Here is an 18853-nt window from a genome sequence, read left to right on the forward strand (position 1 = left end):
GTGGTGGGTCAGGGAGGGAGGTGAGGTAGGAGTCAAGAGTCTGGTTACAGGCATGACAAGACTGAGGTGTGACTTACAAAGAAACATATATGGATAGTCCAGGTCTAAGGAACAGATGAAAAATGAGGCCGAGATCCTTACTCCTAAGATATTACCAAAGAAGCAAGAATTGCTGCTTGGAGGGTAAGGAAGATGGGAATGGCCTGAATCTAAAACGATATACACAGAAGGAAGAAGAGTAGCCAGAAGACAGAAAAAGCCATGAGGAAGAGAGGACTATACACATCCTTCCATTTCACAGACTGAGGAAATGAGGCATGGGGAAAAACAGAACACTACCAGGGCAACAAGGTTGTAAACTTTAACCAAGTGCTTCCAGGTGACAACTACTGGCTCTACCTGTGTAGCTGGGGCACGTGCTTGCTGCAGAGCCTTTGGGGGCTCAAAGAACTGCAACTCGTCAATTTGCTTCTACATTGAGGCCGTGGGACTGTGGCATCAGGGCTGGGGACCTGGTATGGGGGCTCCTGGGTGCTGTCATCCTGGAGCCAGCACAATGTCGTGAGCTGCTCCAGTCTCTTCTGGGCCTCCAGCAGCCTCTGCTTTTTGATGATTCTCTCTAGCTGGAATGAGACCTTTTTCCGTCGGACATTCCGCTCTGCTGCCCGAAGAGTGTGTCTCCGCAGGAGCTGCAGTTGCACCACCCTTTTCTGACTTTGGACAAATGGGGATGGCTGAATCTCAGGATCTGTCTGAAGCCACGCATCAAGTGCCACAGATGCCTCAAGTTCTTTCTCTGCTACATGGTCTTCTTGCTGCTGCTGTTGCAAGCTGGCCAGCCAGGTCTCTTCTCTGAGCAGACACTGCTGGTCTGGGAACCAAAAACACCCAGAGAGAAGTTCAGCATCTCCTTCCCTGCTTGTGGCTGCCTGGACTCAGACACCTCCAGCCATGGCTGGACCTGTGTGGAGTGAAAGAGCTGGCCAAGGTGATGTGGCAGGATGAGGGCTGCAGGGCTACAGGGCTCCCTTACCACAGGGTAAGGGAATGAAGACCCTCAAGCCTCAGCACAACAGTGGGCACATGTTAGGGCAGGCAGTAGTGTATGGACACATAAGCAAATGAGGAGTGGTAAGTAGTAGGTCCATAATTCTGAGGACAATAAGGAAATTAGCTTCCTTATTCTTGCTTCCAGCCCTCTTCTTATAAGAACCTCTGGTGTCTAAAAGAAAAGAGAACATCTAATACCAAAGATTCCATCATATCACAAAGAAAACCAAAGAGAGAATACAGAAGGCTGAGGAAGCATGAAAATGAAAGAATAAGGAGGTCAGGCAAACACATTAAGTGGTGGACACCTACTTTCTTTAATCTGCTGGCTAATCCAACTTTGGTCAAATTCCAGTTCCTTCTCAGCTTGAATCTCTTCTGCTAGGATTTGATGCCTCAAATCCTCCACGTAGCTCTGCTGCTGCTGAATCTGGGCCCTGTGGGATGTCTCTCCATCCCTCGGTGGCTGACGGTCCTCGTCACATTGCTCTTCAAGTGCTCTCCTGTCACAGAAGCAGCTGAGGTTACCCAACAGGAAATGCAAACCAAGCTCAGGACAAACTGACAGCAGTATAAGGCCTTCCAAGAGAGCCCCTGCAATCAACAGGGTAGAGAGTGCTTTGGACTTCTGGCAACCTTGGACAAACAGGCATGGTGTCACAGGCAGGTCATGATGTCACAGTGCAGGAGGGGAGAATGGTCATTAAACTGACGTATTCTTAGAGTTGTGGGTTTAGCAGAAACACAGATCCACTGTAGATAAGGAAAATCACCAGGAAAATTGTTCTTTTTAAAAAGACACAAAAACATTTTCGCTAAATTCAGAAGTTTGGTCCTTTAAAAAGAATCAAAAGGTGTTTGCTAAAAATATGTTGGAAACACTCAGTAAAGCAGAAGCTCCAGAAACACTCTCTCCTACATATTCAGAGATTGTTACTGCATCTCCATTCTCTGAAACAGAAATCCTCTGTGATCTGGTAGCAAAAGCCAGCTGATAATTTACACACACACTATGCCTGTGTGTGTGACCCAAAACACAGCTGGTCTCCACTTGAGAGCTGTTTTCAGTGAATAAGCCCTGGAATAGGATCCAAGAGTTTTAGACTCTACCACACCTTTCAGAGATATATACTGAAGCATTTACTGGTGAAATATGTCAAGAATTTGTCTAGATCCAGTGAGAGGGAATGAGGGAGAGTGAGTATGGATATAAAAGAACTAAGATTAGCCATGAGTTGATAATTTGTGTTGTATTTGAAGTCTTCCATAATAAACAGCTTTAAAAAATTTTAGATTTTTTTTGTTTTTTTGAGACAAGGTCTCACTCTGTCTGTCACCCAGACTGGAGTGCAGTGGCAAGATCTTGGCTGACTACAACCTCTGCCTCCCGGGTTCAAGCGATTCTCCTGCCTCGGCCTCCCAAGTAGCTGGGATTACAGACATGTGCCACTACGCCTGGCTAATTTTTGTATTTTTAGTAGATACAGGGTTTTAACATGTTGGCCAGGCTGGTCTCAAACGCCTCACCTCAAGTGATTTCCCCATCTTAGCCTCCCAAAGTGCTGGGACTACAGGCATGAACCACTATGCACCATGCCCGGCCTAAAAAATTCTAGATTTTAGTCATGCCTTACTCTGCCACCAGGTTCCTATATGACCATAGATGATTCAGAGGCTTACTCTGGAAACTGACAGCTTCTACTCACTTGCCGACCTTTCCCTGGGGTCATGCAAGGACCTCAAATGCTTTTTCTGCAGGGTATCTTCATCCCTGTTATTTAGGTATTTAAAGGAGCCAACTGTATGGATACCCCAGGATGGGCACAGAATGGGAGTGGCTGGGAACAGTCAGATTCTGCCAGAGGCTGACAAAAAAGTTAGAATCAAGCCTGCTTTATCCAGCCTTCCCTACAATCCCAGGATGTCATGACTTGGAAGCTTGGAGAAGCTTATTGGTTTGATGCTGGAACCATATCTCAGGCAGTATGACCAGTATGCTGTAAGGGAACCACTTTTTAGGAGATCTACCACTTCGTACAGCAGAATGAAATCACATGGGTATCACAGAAGAGGTCCACGAATGAAAGCCCGTGAGTCCAAATTTGGTCTGCTGCCTGTTTTTATTAATAAAGTTTTATTAGAACACAACCACACCCATTTATTTACTGTCTAGGGCTGCTTTTGCACCACCTTGGCAAAACTGAGTAGTTGCAGCACAGACCATATGGCCCACAAAGCCTAAAATACTATCTGGCCTTTTACAGAAAAAGTTTGCCGCCCCTGCCTTGGAAGAAATTAAGATTTCATAATGCAGCCTTTGGAGGACAGTGAAAGATGGATGGGTGAAGAGTGATAGGTGGAATAGCCCGGAGGAATGGGAGTGGGAGCTCACACAACCACAGTTTCTTCCCAGGGAAGGAGGCTATGAGGTCATCCAATCTGCAACAGGTCCAAGGACTAGAACATGTCCAGACACTTGAGTGAGTGTGCTCAGAAGACTAGCACTGATTCCTGTGGGCAAAAGGCCAGATATACACAGTGGAGCATACAGAAAGAGGAAGGGTACTCTGTTATGCGGAGGCTCAGGATAGCAACTGGAATAGAAACCTGTTAATGCCAAACAAATAGAAAAAGCAGTTAACAGGAAACATACATCTATATGTATCATGCTTGTATTACTGCTCCAAATTTTGTCTGACTAAAGAAATGGCTGAATTACAAACATGAACCCATCAAAGGGTCCTAGACAAACCCAGCTAAGACCCACAGACCACCAGATGCAGGAGGCTGAGACAGGATCTTTATCTGAACTCTGAGATTACTCAGCTTCCTTGCCTGGCTTTCTCCTCAACCTTCAGATTTACAATTTGCTTCTCCCTAGAAGGGGCGCTCCCTACCATTCACCTAAGAAAGTGGCAGCTATGATATTGTTTCCTGCAGAGCAATAGGACCTGTAAGGAGAAGCTGTCTGCTGTGATTTCTATAGATGTAGCGTGTTCACCCGGGAGGCCACACGATCAGACAGAATGGCCCCTCTGCTAAGCACATTTTGTCAAGTTCCCAGAAAGCAGGTGAAAAAGAAAATAGCAACCTTATGCTACATGTCTGGGTAGATTACAAAGGGCAAGTCTTCATTTACCTGCCAGCCAAGGGACCTCTGTCTTTATCAGGTGACTGCCCTTCATCTCTGGTGGCTCCAGTATCCCCCGGCTGCTGCCTAGTCACCTGCTTGTGAGGACTCCACTGCACCCTCCTGCTGCTTCTCTCACAGCCCTCCCCCAGTCTCGGGGTCTGGCAGCTTCTGCAGCAGATTGCAGCAGCATCTACTTACTAAAGCCGCAGTGGCAGCAGTGGTGGCAGCGGCAGCAGCAACAGTGGCTCCCAGGCTCTAGGCACTTAAGGTTAACCCCCTAAAATTCCAAATGGGAAAATGCCAAGAACACAGGCAACGATATTCAAAGACAAATTCCTCTCTGGTCAGGATTACTGCTGCAAGGAGAAAAGAAAGGCAGACTGGTCGATTTCCCCTGGCTCTGGAGCCAGCTCCAGCTTTGCAGGCTCCTCATGAATGCTGCTCCAGAGATAAATGAGGGAAAGGAAGCCTGGGATAAAGGGAGGCTTTGGAGCCAACCCCATCCAAGAGCAGAGGGAGAGACTCGTAGACACACAACCACAAATCCAGACTGGGAGCCCAGCTGACAATTTATATTTTTCTCTAGTCATGCAGGTTCCTCTCCCGGGTCCCTTTGCCCAATCACAGACTTGAGCACCACACCACACCACCTCCACCACGGATTGGCACAGATGCTGGCTACGGTAGCTGGGCAGGACCAGCCCAGGGCTCCTAGAGCTGGTGGCTCAAGAGTGGAGGCAGTGTGTGGGAGAGGGCGTGATTCTGAAATTCCTGTCTTCTCTGAATGAAAGGACACATGCTTATGTGTCTGAAAAGGTCATGTCAGTCCCTGTGGGGCTAGAGAGCCATAGAAGACTTTTAAAAGGCAGGAGAAGAGCACAACACCATGATCTACTCTGGGGTGGACAGGTGAGCTGGGTTGAGACAGGAAGACAGGAAAGAGAAAGGGAGGCAGCCTTGCTGGCAGCAATAGGGGTTGTGGGGTGTGTCCACACCATGCATATATACTCGCTCTTTCAATCTTTATCACAAGAATCCCTGGAAAACAGATGGCAGTATTGTCTCTTTAGAGGTAGGGAAACAGGCTCAGAGGTTCAATGACTTGCCTAAGGTCACATATCGTTTCTGTACCACAGCCAGGACATGAACCAATTTTGTCTGCTGCAATGCATCTTTTCCATTCTCAGCTATTTAAGTTGCAGTGATATTTTCTGTAAACCTCTGAACTCTGGGAAAAACAGATCTTCAATGAGTCTTCCCAACACAAACCTTACCTAAAATAGGAGCTACTTTCATGACTTCACTGCAAAGAAGGAAAGTCGCTCTGACAAAACAAAAGCTCCAGCCTAAGCCCTGAATCCACTTTGTGTCACTTCTTCTACCTTATTCTCCATCCCACAGAGCTCTCGGTTATTCAACACTAGGATCATCCTTCATTAAATTTCCGTTGTAGCATCCTTCACTGAGCAGCTCTCCCATGAGGACTTGCCTGCTGTTCATGTTTCCTGAAGCAGAACATTGCTTTTCTTTTTTTGAGATGGACTCTTGCTCTGTCACCCAGGATGGAGTGCAGTGGCGTAACCTCGGCTCACTGCAACCTCTGCCTCCCGGGTTCAAGCAATTCTCCTGCCTCAGCCTCCCAAGTGGCTAGGACTACAGGTGCATGCTACCATGCCAGGCTAATTTTTTTTTTTTTTTTTTAGTAGAGACAGGGTTTCACCATGTTAGCCAGGATGGTCTTGATCTCCTAACCCTGTGATCTGCCCACCTCGGCCTCCCAAAGTGCTGGGATTACAGGCATGAGCCATCACGCCCGGCCCTGAACCAGAGCACTTCTGCTCCTGTATCCAACACTCCTCACTGCCAAGGTTAGACATAAGATTGTCTTCATCTGCCATCAAATGCTGCTGGCCTGAGGAAAGAACTGCTGGATCCTTCTGAAGAAACTATGGGCCACCGTAACTCTACTGAGACCCTGTGCTCAAGGTGCTTGGCAGCCTCCCAGCACCAGTGATGTCACAGGCACCAAGTCCCCTGCTGAAATTTTCTAAAGGAAATCTCTAAGGCAGAGGTCACTTTGATGTACAGGAATAGAAGGATTCCCAGTACCAAATCTGCAAGGCTTCTAGATCTGGGAATGGTGTTTTATGTAGAAATGGATGAAGTAGAAAAGTAGTTGCCATCAATCACATGTAGAACTCTGACTCAGTGTCTCATAGTTACAATGCAGGCAAAGTGGGTATGAGAGGGTAGAACCCAAAGATATTTTCCTATTGTTCCTCTAGTTTCTGTCTCTCTTATGCACAGTTCTGGATTCTTGGTTATGAGAAAGAAAGGATTCTCAGTCACATACTATCTTTAAAAACTCAGAGAAAGCTGTATGTTCTGGAAGCTATGCGCTCACATATACTATGTGACATATACTATGAGCTCACACACAGGCCAGAATTTAAAGGAGTATATAGGAAGGTAAGCTCAAAACAAAGATGTCCACAAACACATCACAGCTAAATTTTGTGGAGAGAGAAAAGGTGGCCATAGGAACATCAAATAAAATACCTCTTTCAGTGATGAAAATGTTGAAATACCAAACAAGAAATGAACAAGGGCCAAGACCACTTCCCTGCCACCTACAAACTTAGCAGCTAGTTCAGCATCATCAAATGACTTGCCCAAGTTGATTCAGACAAGGGCTCATTCAGACCTTGGCTGCTACATTAATCACCCCCCACCCCCACCCTGATCCATGCTGTAATGGACTAAGAAGTGAACCCAGTAGGTTCCACATCAGTATGAGCAGCTATTTCTTACCCTTCCTTCCAAAGCAAAGGGAAGAGACCTAGCCGGGAGGCAGTGAGATCTCCATCCAAATCCAGCCACTCCAAAGAGCCACCACCAGCAGCAGCCTCTCCAACCTTGAACACGGAAAAAAGCGCAGTGAGGCTGCTGTCATCACCTCCACCCCTCCCAGCTTGGCGTTTCCTCTAAAAAGTGGAAACAGGGAGGCCAGCAATAACCTAGAAAACACAGCCCTGCTAACCTGCCTTCGCTGCCGCAGGACAGCAGCCTCTGCTGGGTGGTTGAATCGGAACTTCTGTGCCTTCCCCAGGGTTATGACAGCTCCTGCAGCACAGAGACAAGCGAGAATTCAATCAACAGCTCATGTTTTGGAGTACATACTATGTGTAGGGTACTGTTCTATGAGACAAAGTCATGCCCTCGATAACTGATAATTTTGCTGAGTTGATATGTATTAATTCTGTATCTCACAGCATACATCTTGAATTAATAAGACAGACAGGAAGAACTCTACTACTCCAAGGGAAAGGAAGTTGAGTTCCAGGTGGAGTAGTCAGGGAACACTTGATGGAAGAGGAGGAATCTCAGTTCAGTATCAAAGGACAGACAGAATTTGCATAGATTAATAACAGTAGCGGTAATTATAGTAATAATGATAATGAGTGTTTACTGAGTGCCAAGCACACTGTTAAGAACTATAAGGTTCATTTGATCCTCACAATGATCCTATTATTATCCCCATTTTATAGATGAGGAAAGTGAGGCTCAGAGACTTTCCTAGGGAGACAGAGCTAATGAACACAGGTACCAATTTCAGAGTCATTCTTCATTACGAGACTTTGAAATTAAGGCTTGTTTATGGGAATAGGATCATATTAGAAAATCTTCAGATTTCAGGGTGCAGAGGCTGGGTGACTCGTTTTTAAAGCCTGCTTCACTGAGCTCTCTGGGCCCATGAGACTGGAAATGGTTCATCACTCGTCTTGGGATAAACAGGGCTGTAGACAGTCCTACCTTGGGTCAGACGGCAGGAGGCAGTGACCTCCCGGCCATTGACTGTACAGCGGGCCCCACGGGCAGGCCGGAGAACAACTACACCACAGGCACTGGTGATAGTGCAGTGGTCTCTCTCGATCCACTGACCCTGCAGGACTACAAAAGAGGTGGTGGTCACTTGGGTGGGAGGACGATCCAGGGAAACATCCTCTCCATTTCTTTCTGTGAGATCAGAATCCAACACCTGGAAGACCTCATACCATAATGAAAGAGAAAGAGCCGACCTGAAACCACCCATACCTGAAATCTTCCCACCGTGTGGGTCTCTCCCTAATCACGTCCCAGACCTGAAACCTAGCAGCGGAAAGAGAAGCAGGCCCTGAATACGCCAATGATTCCCTTCTGAGAGCATCATCAGAGTCCTCTGAAGAAACCTTTCAGACACAAATACTTGCCCCAAAACGTTGGACTCCTATGCTCTGTCACTTACCAATGTCCTGTTCCTGGTCTGAGTCAATCCTTCCAATTTTTGTTGTCCCTTCCTAAAGGGGGGAAAAAGCCATTTTAATGAGAATTAAAAGGGACAGAGCCTTGCCCTACAGGAGAGTCCACATTAGAATGTTCTCACTCTTTTCCCAGCCTCAACTGTACCACTTCTCATCCCATCCCAGCCTGGTCTGTACCACTTCTCAACTTTGGTCCAGGCTGTTCTGACCCTCTGCCCACTCACTCTACAGCCAGGAAGCCCCTGAGATGGTACAGCTTAAAAATATACCACAAAGTGGCCCAAGCTGTTTGCAAAGTCCAGCAAGTGTGGGCACACTCCTTTCTGTCCCACAGTCTAAAGTTAGGGAATAGTTACAGCCATTGGTCAGAAAAATTCTCTAGTCTGAGAAAATAAATGCAAAAGTATGGCTTTTCCCTAAGAGGCAAAGGTTGGTGTGGTCCAAGTTTGATCCAGTAAGTCTCAATGAAACAAGCATTTTGTGAAGATTTATGGAAACACAGGATTTTTACCTTCTTGGTCCGCAGATGAAGTTTAACAGACACCAGATTCTAAGAAGGGTAAAAGCACAAATAGGAGAAAAGCACCTCTAGAATAAAAAAGAACTGGAAGAGAGTGTAAGAGAGGAGGGGGAAACTGGAGTTAGTATAAATGAACCAGTGGATTAGTTGAAGACAAGGCCTTTTAGACCTTGGATTACAGCAAATCTGCTTAAGACCCACATAGCTCTGTTAGGAAAAGGCAGCAACATGGCAACCGGGATGCTAAATTTTAGACATATCTTTATCGTTTATTGACTAACCATTCGATATGTCGTAGGCATTATGTTGAGTACTTTACACAAATCATATTACTTTATCCTTTAACAACTCAAAATGTAGGTATTCTCATCTTCTTTTTATTGATGAGGAATCTGAAGCTCACAGGGGATAAACTGCCTAAGAAACCCACATACCAAATAGGACAGCTATGACTAGAATTCAGGTCTCTTTGGATCCTAAGCCCCTGCAGGCTTTTCCGACTTTACCATAACACCTCCCCAGTAATGAATGAGTTTTTGTTTGTTTTTTTGAGACACAGTCTCACTTTGATGCCCAGGCTGGAGTGCAGTGGTGCAATCTCAGCTCACCACAACCTTCGTCTCCCAGGTTCAAGCAATTCCCTTGCCTCAGCCTCCCAAGTAGCTGGGATTACAGGCGCCTGCAACCATGCCTGGCTAATTTTTGTATTTTTAATAGAGACAGGGTTTTACTATGTTGGCCAGGCTGGTCTTGAACTCCTGACCTCAGGCGATCTGCTAGCCTTGGCTTCCCAAAGTGCTGTGGTTACAGGCATGAGCCACCACACCTGACCAGTAATTATTATTATTATGATTTTTTTTGAGATGGAGTCTCACTCTGTTACCCAGGCTGGAGTGTAGTGGCATGATCTCGGCTCACTGCAACCTCCGCCTCCCAGGTTCAAGTGATTCTCCTGCCTCATCTTCCCGAGTAGCTGGGAATACAGGTGTGTGCCACCATGCCCAGCTAATTTTTGTATTTTTAGTAGAGACGAGGTTTTGCCATGTTGTCCAGGGTGGTCTCGAACTCCTGACCTCAGGTGATCTGACTGCCTCAGCCTCCCAAACTGCTGGGACTATAGGTGTGAGCCACCGCATCTGGCCCAGCAATGTTTTTAAGGAGACCAGAGAATTCCCCACTAGGCTTCACCGTCAGCAGCCAGAGCAGGGAGGTCCCTGACACTCCTCCAGAATAGCTTGTGAGAAGGAAGAATCCTGGCAGTAATGAATGAGGCTCTGTCCTCACTGCATCCCCCTCTGTCACTCCTCTCTGCAAACACACAAACAGCCAGAGCCAGCCCTTCCTGCTCAGGCACTGAGGACCACAGCAGTCAATAGATGCTAGCCTCCACAAACACTGTCAAACAGAATCAGAGGGCAGTTCAAGGGAAAAAGGTAGAAACTTTTCATGTGTGTTCAGGGACAGCGCTTCCAAAAAGATAAAGGCTACAGCACATCATAACTTCTAGATCTGCAGGGTAGAAATTACCAACAAAAGGTGATGGCATCTCAGATGAGGACTGAGCTGGCTGGCATATGCGTTCACTGCCCACCCTGCCTCTTTATGTAAGGAGGGTTAGTGGCACAAAGGCAATTATGAGGATGAAGTCCAGCATATCAGTAACCTGGGCTCTACCTGTCCTTCTCTCTGTCTTCTTCCCACCCAAGACACTTCCCCAAGGTGACCCAGGGAAAAACAGCTTCCAGGTTGCCAGAGACTAGTTCTAGGTAACAAACTTAGCAAACAAACAAACAACAACAAACAGAATCTTGGGCCATTACTATTAGTATTATTACCTAAGTCAATAGCTACACAAACAAAAGGTGGGGAAAGTACATAAAATGTAGAAATGTCAGGATTAGAAGTAGACTAAAATCTCATCACCCAGGTTCTCTGGAAATGCACCAGGAAGGGAGTAAAATCCTCACTATGCACAGACTAAGCAATAAAAATCAGCAATCCAGCGGAGCGTGAGGGCTCATGCCGGTAGTCCCAGCACTTTGGGAGACCAAGGTCGGTGGATCACTTGAGGTCAGGAGTTCAAGACCAGCCTGGCCAACATGGTGAATCCCCGTCTCTACTAAAAACACAAAAATTAGCCTGATCAATCGTTTATTCTTCAATTCACAGTAATCTCCCACCCCCCTTTTTTTTTTTCCTTTTTCACTTTTTTCTTCCTTTCTGCCTTTATTACATGCCCAGACATGCCACAGTACCAGGCATTATCAGTACCAGCTCACATTCCTTTCCTTATTTAAAAAAAAAAAAAAAAACTAGCTGTCTAGCTCATTGCAGACACTTCTTCCCCTTTCCCCTCTCTCCCTTACATGCCCACCTTATCTAAAAAGGTTCAAATGTTTAGCCAACCGGGATTAGTTTAGAATGTACGACCTGACCCTGGCCAACGGGGAAGGGGAAAGGGTACAGTAGCAGAACTTGCATCAGAAATAAAGGTTCTCGTGCCCCTTTGTTCAGATGTGTTCTCATGGCAACTGGTCAAAGAGAAGCACCCCTCTGTGCAAAAGTAAAATTGCTTTACTAAAAATCCTTTAAGTGTTCAATTTCCTTAACATTTTAAGCATTATTCCCAACAGTGGTGCACGCCTGTAATCCCAGCAACGCAGGACGCTGAGGCAGGAGAATCACTTGAGCCCAGGAGGTTGAGCTTGCACTGAGCCGAGATCGCGCCACTGCACTCCAGCCTGGGTGACAGAGCGAGACTCCGTCTCAAAAAAAAAAAAAAAAAAAAAAAAAAAATCAGCAATCCTATCTTCAGATGAGGTCATCGTTCATCTCCATGTCTACGATTCAATCTAATAGTCATGTCCTTTAACCTTCTGCTGCTACCCTAAGCTCTACTACTTGATTTCTAGCTTCATCTATTCACTCCACATCCAATCTATATATCAGATCAGTTCTACTCAGATACTGACCATTTTAATCAATCTGGTCTCTTCCTGACCTCCAACCTCTCTCTGTGGTTCTGACTAATGGGAGGACCTATACAGCCATTTGGTGTTTAGTTCTCTTGCAAAGGTAAAAGTTGTCAGCCACTTCTGCCTCAGGCACTTTCACTAAGAAAATTTATGCCCCGTGTACCAGAAAATAAGCTACTTTAAATTTTCTGTCTGAGAAGCTCAGTCTCTGACAACTTCCCAAAGGGCTTATCCTAAGAACCCCGACGAGCTTTGCTAACATCTCACTTCCATATGCTCTGCAGCACTAGGAAGGAGTCTAGTGTCTCCAGGGATAACAGCAGCATTACATACTCCCCAGAAACTCTCTTTGTTCTTTTTAAATGTCAGCTGGGGATAATTATGAGAATGAAGACTAGCTTTTCAGTGAGCACAGGGATTTTGAGCATGTGAAGTACGTTCTGCTGTCCATAGGAACTGTCGTCCCACAGAACACACTGACGAGGACAAGACGAAAGACTCTCTACCATAGGCCTCTAACTCTCAAAACCACTTCACTCAGAAAATGAGGACTGGCCTCCAGGTGACACAGAGCCAGGTGGGCCAGGTGCTGTTTGGAAGCTTTCACTTCAATCTTTTTCTAGATGGATGCCTGTCATCCCCTCTTCCCCCACCATCACACCACTCTAGCTCTTTGGACCCTCCCTATGTTTTAAGCTTCCTTTACCTACTTTCTCTGTCTCCTTTTTCAGGTAAATGTAGCGATGGAGAAGTGGGAGGTGTACTGTTTGTTAATTTGGGGTTGAAGTGGCGAACTGTCAGAAGAAAACTTTCAAATCTTCTGAATTCCCCCTTTAGTCTCTGAAAGCCGCCTTTTTAAAACATTATTTGTATTTATTTTATTTATTTTTGAGACAGAGTCTTACTTTGTCATCCAGGCTGGAGTGCAGTGGCATGATCTCAGCTCACTGCAACCTCTGCCTCCTGGGTTCAAGTGATTCTCCTGCCTCAGCCTCCCGAGTAGGGAGCTGTAGTGCCTGTAATAGGGATTACAGGTACCCACCACCACGCCCGGCTAATTTTTGTATTTTTAGTAGAGATGGGGTTTCACCATGTTGGCCAGGCTGGTCTCAAACTCCTGACCTCAAGTGATCCGCCTGCCTTGGCCTCCCAAAGTGCTGGGATTACAGGTGTGAGCCACCACATCCAGCCTGAAAGCCACCTTTGAGCAGTCTGTATTTGTAGAGTTTAGGAGCACTAATGGTATCTTGAGGTTAGGGTTTCACTCTCCATGACTATACCCCTATGCTTCAGTAAGCCAGAAAAGGAATATGATAAGCATCATTCTTACTTTAAAATGAGAAAATTAAGGCAAAGAGAACAAAAGTAAGTTACATAAGAACAACAGTAGCTGCAGTTGAAAAACAATTATTCTGATTTCCAGTCTTCTGCTCTATACATACAAAGGCAAAACAGATCACAATTTGTCAGGTAGACCAGTTTCCTGAGAACAAACCTGAAGGCAGCTCTGTGGCATCTGTCTTGATTTCAATCCACAGAAACATGGCTGCTAGTCCTAGCTTTTCCCTCCTTGACCTCTGGGGCCAGTGGCTTAGGAAGAAAAGGATACACCAGCCTCCTTACCTTGAGATGATAGAGCACAACACCTGTGCTGAGCACATCATCCTCCAAAGCCATCAGGTGTGGCAGGCTGGAGTCAATGACCACCCCAGCCCTCCTCCTGTTGATGTCCACACTGTAATGCTCCATGAGGGCCTGCCAATCATTCCACTTCTGGGTCCAGTCTTTAGTCAGCTGGTCTATCTGCAGAGGTATAGGAGGTGATCTGAGACACTCAGCATGGGGAACAGACTAAAGGTCAGAAGTCATTACATCTACTCCTATTTCCCCAGGGTACTACTTTATTATGATCCTCACGGATACTATTCAAAGCCCCACAGAAGCCCTTACCTCCTCCAACTGCAAGCTGTGTTTTCCAAGTTTTCTACAATAAGCAAGTGTTACTTGTATAAACAGAAGACCCCTCAATAAATGTTATTTTTAAAGTTTTCTGCAATGAACATGTATTGTTTTTATAATTAGAAAAAAACATGTTATTTTCAAGTTATTTTTAAAAAATTAATTGGGATGTTAGACATCTGTGTTTATAATTTCCCTTTCCCCACCCCACTTTTATATGATCCATACTTGGGAATCCTTTATGACCTAACACACTTCTTTCCTAAAGTACAGTACTTTGAGTTATCATATAAGCTTGCACATGGCTCACAGAAGAACCACAAAGCACTGAGAGGAATCTCCCCAGGTGGAACTAAGACTATATGGAAATTGTCTGGAAGATCATGTAATAAGACAATAAAAACAATAACAGTAAAATACTGAGTGTTTAATGTGTACCAGGAACAGAGTTTTAAAAGTAAATATACCCAGACTTAAGCTAAGACCACCTTATGGACATGCATAGTGATAAATGTAGGGTCCTTTTTATTCTCTTAGTGGAAACGGATGCCTAAGCAATGAGCTTATCCTGGGAATGGAAGAACTGAGGAAGCTCAGGAAAAAATAAAAATAAAAAATAAAAAATTAGATTAGCTAAGTATTTCTCTCATAAAGGGAATACTTACAAAAAAATTATGCCAGGTTGGCTGGGTGTGGTGGCTCACACCTGTAATCCCAGCACGTTGGGAGGCCAAGGCAGGTGGATCACGAGGTCAGGAGATTGAGACCATCCTGGCTAACACAGTGAAACCCGTCTCTACTAAAAATACAAAAAATTAGCTGGGCGTGGTGGTGGGCGCCTGTAGTCCCAGCTACTTGGGAAGCCGAGGCAGGAGAATGGCGTGAACCCGTAAGGTGGAGCTTGCAGTAAGCCGAGATGGCACCACTGCACTCCAGCCTGGGCAACAGAGCAAGACTCCATCTCAAAAAAGAAAAAAAGAAAAAAAATTATGCCAGGTTTAGGTACAAGTACTTTATGTGCCCTAGAAACATTATTTTAATAATCATTGAGTTGAAGTTTGGAAACCAGGAAACTACAGGGTACCTGTAAAGGGCTGGGTTGGATAGGGACCCCTGGCATTGGTGAGTGGTAGGGCACTCTGGCTTACAGTTCAGCCAACCTGGCACAGCTGCCCCTCTGGCTAGCTTTCATCACCTACTCCTACACTGCCTAAGATGATACCGCCAACACGGGGAAGGTTCAAGTCCAGCTCAGCTGGCCTGCATGATGCAAGTATGCTCATGAGTTTGGAATGATTTCGGCTCCCCCACTTCATCTCTTAGTATAGAGGGATGATATTTTCTGAACCAAAAATCAGAATACATGACTGAAGGAGGAATTTTTTAGAGAAACTTCTAGACGTGTTATTTAGTCTTGAGGTTTAGTAAGGGTGACAAAATGTTAACGTGGCCAGGATACTTTAATGACATATAAGGATGATGCAACAGAATATTAGAAATTGAAACATTTGGTTGTAGGATTTAAATTTAACCCATCTGCCGAGTGTGGTGACTCACACCTGTAATCCCAGCACTTTGGGAGGCTGAGGCGAGTGGATCACCTGAGATCAGGAGTTTGAGACCAGCCTGGCCAACATGGTGAAACACCTTCTCTACTAAAAATACAAAAAATTAGCCTGGCGTGGCAGTGGGCACCTGTAATCCCAGCAACTCAGGAGGCTGAGGCTGGAGAATTGCTTGAATCCAGCAGGCGGAGGTTACAGTGAGCCGAGATCACACCACTGCACTCCAGCCTGGATGACAAGAGCGAAACTCCATCCCAAAATAATAAAAAATAGGCCAGGTGCGGTGGCTCGTGCCTGTAATCCCAGTACTTTGGGAGGCTGAGGTGGGCGGATCACAAGGTCAGGAGTTCAAGACCAGCCTGTCCAACATGGTGAAAACCCATCTCTACTAAACATACAAAAATTAGCTGGGTGTGGTGGTGTAAGCCTGTAATCCCAGCTACTAGGGAGGCTGAGGCAGGAGAATTGCTTGAACCTGGGAGGCGGAGGTTGCAGTGAGCTGAGATTGCACCATTGCACTCCAGCCTGGGTGACAGGGTGAGACTCCATCTCAAAAAAAAAAAAATAAAAATAAAAAAAATAAAAATAAATCTAATCTGTCAACAAAAACAACAGCCCACCATTTTTTCCTTTTAAATATCTCTGCGGGCCAGGTGCAGTGGTTCATGACTGTAATCTCAGCACTGTGGGAGGCCAAGGCGGGTGGATTACCTGAGGTCAGGAGTTCGAGACCAGCCTGGCCAACGTGGTGAAACCCTGTCTCTACTAAAAATGCAAAAATTACATGGGTGTGGTGGTGCACACCTGTAGTCCCAGCTACTCAGGAGGCTTAGGCAGGACAATCATTTGAACCTGGAAGGCGGAGCTGAGATCATGCCACTGCACTCCAGCCTGGGTGACACAGTGAGACTCCCTCTCAAAAAAAATAAAATTAATTTAAAAAAATGTCTCTGGGAATCACCATTTAATCTACTTTTCCAAAATATCTTGTCCTTGCCCTCACTGGATTACAGTGGCCTCTTTCCTGGTTGGTCCTCTGCTTCCAGTCTTCCCACCTTTCAATTCACCATGCATACAACTATCATATTAATTTCCCAAAGATACTCCTTTATTATGTCACCAACCTGATTCAAAAAGCTATTAATCCTGTTTACACCAAGTTCAAACCTTCTAAACTTGCCATAACCTTACTTGCACTACCCTCTACCATGAACACCCATTCTAACCAGCTTAGTCTTCCTCACAGTGTGTCCTTCCACATGGCCTCTCACACCCCTTCCTTCTCCCAGTTTCAAGGCTTTGCTTATGTTATCCCTCCCTCACCCAATGCCTTACCCCTTCTCCCTATGTAACAACCCTAGCAAACCTTCCAGGGCTAGTTCAAGGTCAGTTCTCTGCCTTCCAGCACCAACATATGATGTCTGCTCTGAAAATCCCAAACCATAATGATTTCTTCCTTCCCTAGATCCTTTTCATCTAAATCACATGGTTCATGAAACACACCATTCTTTAAATGTGTTTCCAACTAGACTGCAAACCATGTGAGGACAGGGACCTCTCTGTACCTCTTGCAGCATCATGCTGAGAACCTATTTGGTCCTCAAACAATGAATATATCTTGGTTGACTGATTTACAGACAAGAAAACAGTGTTTTCCCCCCAGGCTACTCTCACTATCCAAAGGACTTATGAATCCCTGAGAGAACAATACAGAAAGTCAGAAAGCCATTAACACTCCCCTAGGCAAACACATCCCCTGGTCAAGGCTTAAAGGAAACAAACATTGTCTTCAAATTAGACAGCTCTTCTCTGCCCTGCCAAGGGAGCAACCCTACCTAGCTCAGGAATAATGGAGGGAGCTCTCAGGGTGATGTAAAGCACTACTGAGTCCACCCAACACACCCACCTTCAACTCATTTTGGAGAACCAGCTCCTTCAGGTTTTCATCCTTTTCATCATTCAATGAACCGAAGTTTCTCTGCACAAAGATAGAGATGTGCTTTGATATTTTCCTGGTCTGAACTTCAGGTAGGTCCCACTCTTACACTTGTGAAGGAAGATACGGTGCAGATAAAGGAAAGACTTTATCATTAAAATGAGAAATAAATCAGGAACCTATGTATTTGGGCTCATATTGGTACAAAGATGGAAAATAAAAATAAATTTTCCTAGAGGGCCCCATTCTCCGTACCTGCCTACACAGGGCAAGGACCATTCAGGCACAAGAGATGACAAAGTGAAAAAATGCCCACACCACCTGAAGCTACACCAAGAAATCAGATAAATCTCTGTTTTGTCTTTGCTCCTGTCTCTGCCTCATGAGAGTCAACTGAGAACATGGAATGCAGCAGGGCCCAGACTCTATGGAGAAGAAGAGAGGCTCAGAAGGAGAATTTCACTTAAGTATGGAAAGGTTCTGACTGTCTGCATACCAGTTCAAAGCTCAGCAGCAGGGCTTTCAGTCTTTCAATCTCTTCTCTGAGTTCTCTAATCAGCTTTACGTTTGCATCCTGAAACACAGAGAACTCCATCACCACTGATTGTTATCAAGTCCCACTCAGCTGTGAAATGCTATTTGCAATTGGCTTGGAAGAGGTAGATTACTCCTTTGGAGTAGGCTGTACAGCGGTCAATCATTCTCAAGTTGTGGTCCCAGGACCTGCAGCATCCACTTCACCTAAGAACTTGTTAGAAATGTACACTTTGGCCCACCCCAGACCTACTAAATCAGAAACTCTGAAGGACTGGGGCCCAGCAGTGTTCTAACAAACCCTCCAGGTGATTCTGATACACACTAAAGTTTCAGACTCACTTCCCTAGAGGTCAAGCAGGTAACACAAAAGCTAGGGCATGTATAGGTAGTAGGTGCTAACCTTCCTGTATTGTGACTAAGCCTAATATTGCCTAATTACACTGCCTTTTTAAAACAGTCTACATATGGGTTATATATGTGTGTATGTATATATATGTATACATATATATATATGTAGTGCGTGTCTGGCCACCACCTATGATCCCTGCTCTGGAACTTCTCACTGAAATTGTGAAGGAACATTTGAAAAATTCTCATTTAGCTTTGAAAAACCAATGAATGCTTTTGTGTGGGCAGAGGAGAAAAACAATAGAGAGAAAAAACATTAAACGATAAACAAAAACCAGTGAATTCCTACACTCTCCTTTTAATATCTAAACAGAAAAGTCACTGCAATTTGCAAAGAGAAAAATGAAACACAGACAACTTGCATAAAAAAACACAGGCATAAGACTGGGCACCTTGGCCCACACCTGTAACCCCAGCACTTTGGGAGGCTGAGGTGGGAGGATCATTTGAGTCCAGGAGTTCGAGACCA

At 45.3% G+C, this 18853-nt stretch overlaps 1 protein-coding gene across 1 annotated transcript in view; it reads right to left on the reverse strand.

Annotated features, from left to right (window-relative positions):
• STARD9 (StAR-related lipid transfer (START) domain containing 9) overlaps positions 1-18853 on the reverse strand; it is a 154945-nt gene that overhangs the window by 36040 nt on the left and 100052 nt on the right. The window contains exons 14-22 of the mRNA XM_011989227.1: positions 17936-18013; positions 17410-17481; positions 13603-13782; positions 8469-8520; positions 7997-8134; positions 7224-7306; positions 6995-7098; positions 1363-1553; positions 400-871 (exon numbers count right to left, since the gene is read on the reverse strand). Coding sequence (XP_011844617.1) covers positions 400-871; positions 1363-1553; positions 6995-7098; positions 7224-7306; positions 7997-8134; positions 8469-8520; positions 13603-13782; positions 17410-17481; positions 17936-18013 — 1370 coding nt within the window. The remainder of the gene's footprint in view (positions 1-399; positions 872-1362; positions 1554-6994; positions 7099-7223; positions 7307-7996; positions 8135-8468; positions 8521-13602; positions 13783-17409; positions 17482-17935; positions 18014-18853) is intronic.

The sequence above is a fragment of the Mandrillus leucophaeus genome, unplaced genomic scaffold, assembly GCF_000951045.1.
Source record: "Mandrillus leucophaeus isolate KB7577 unplaced genomic scaffold, Mleu.le_1.0 Scaffold35, whole genome shotgun sequence".
Lineage (NCBI taxonomy): Eukaryota > Metazoa > Chordata > Mammalia > Primates > Cercopithecidae > Mandrillus > Mandrillus leucophaeus.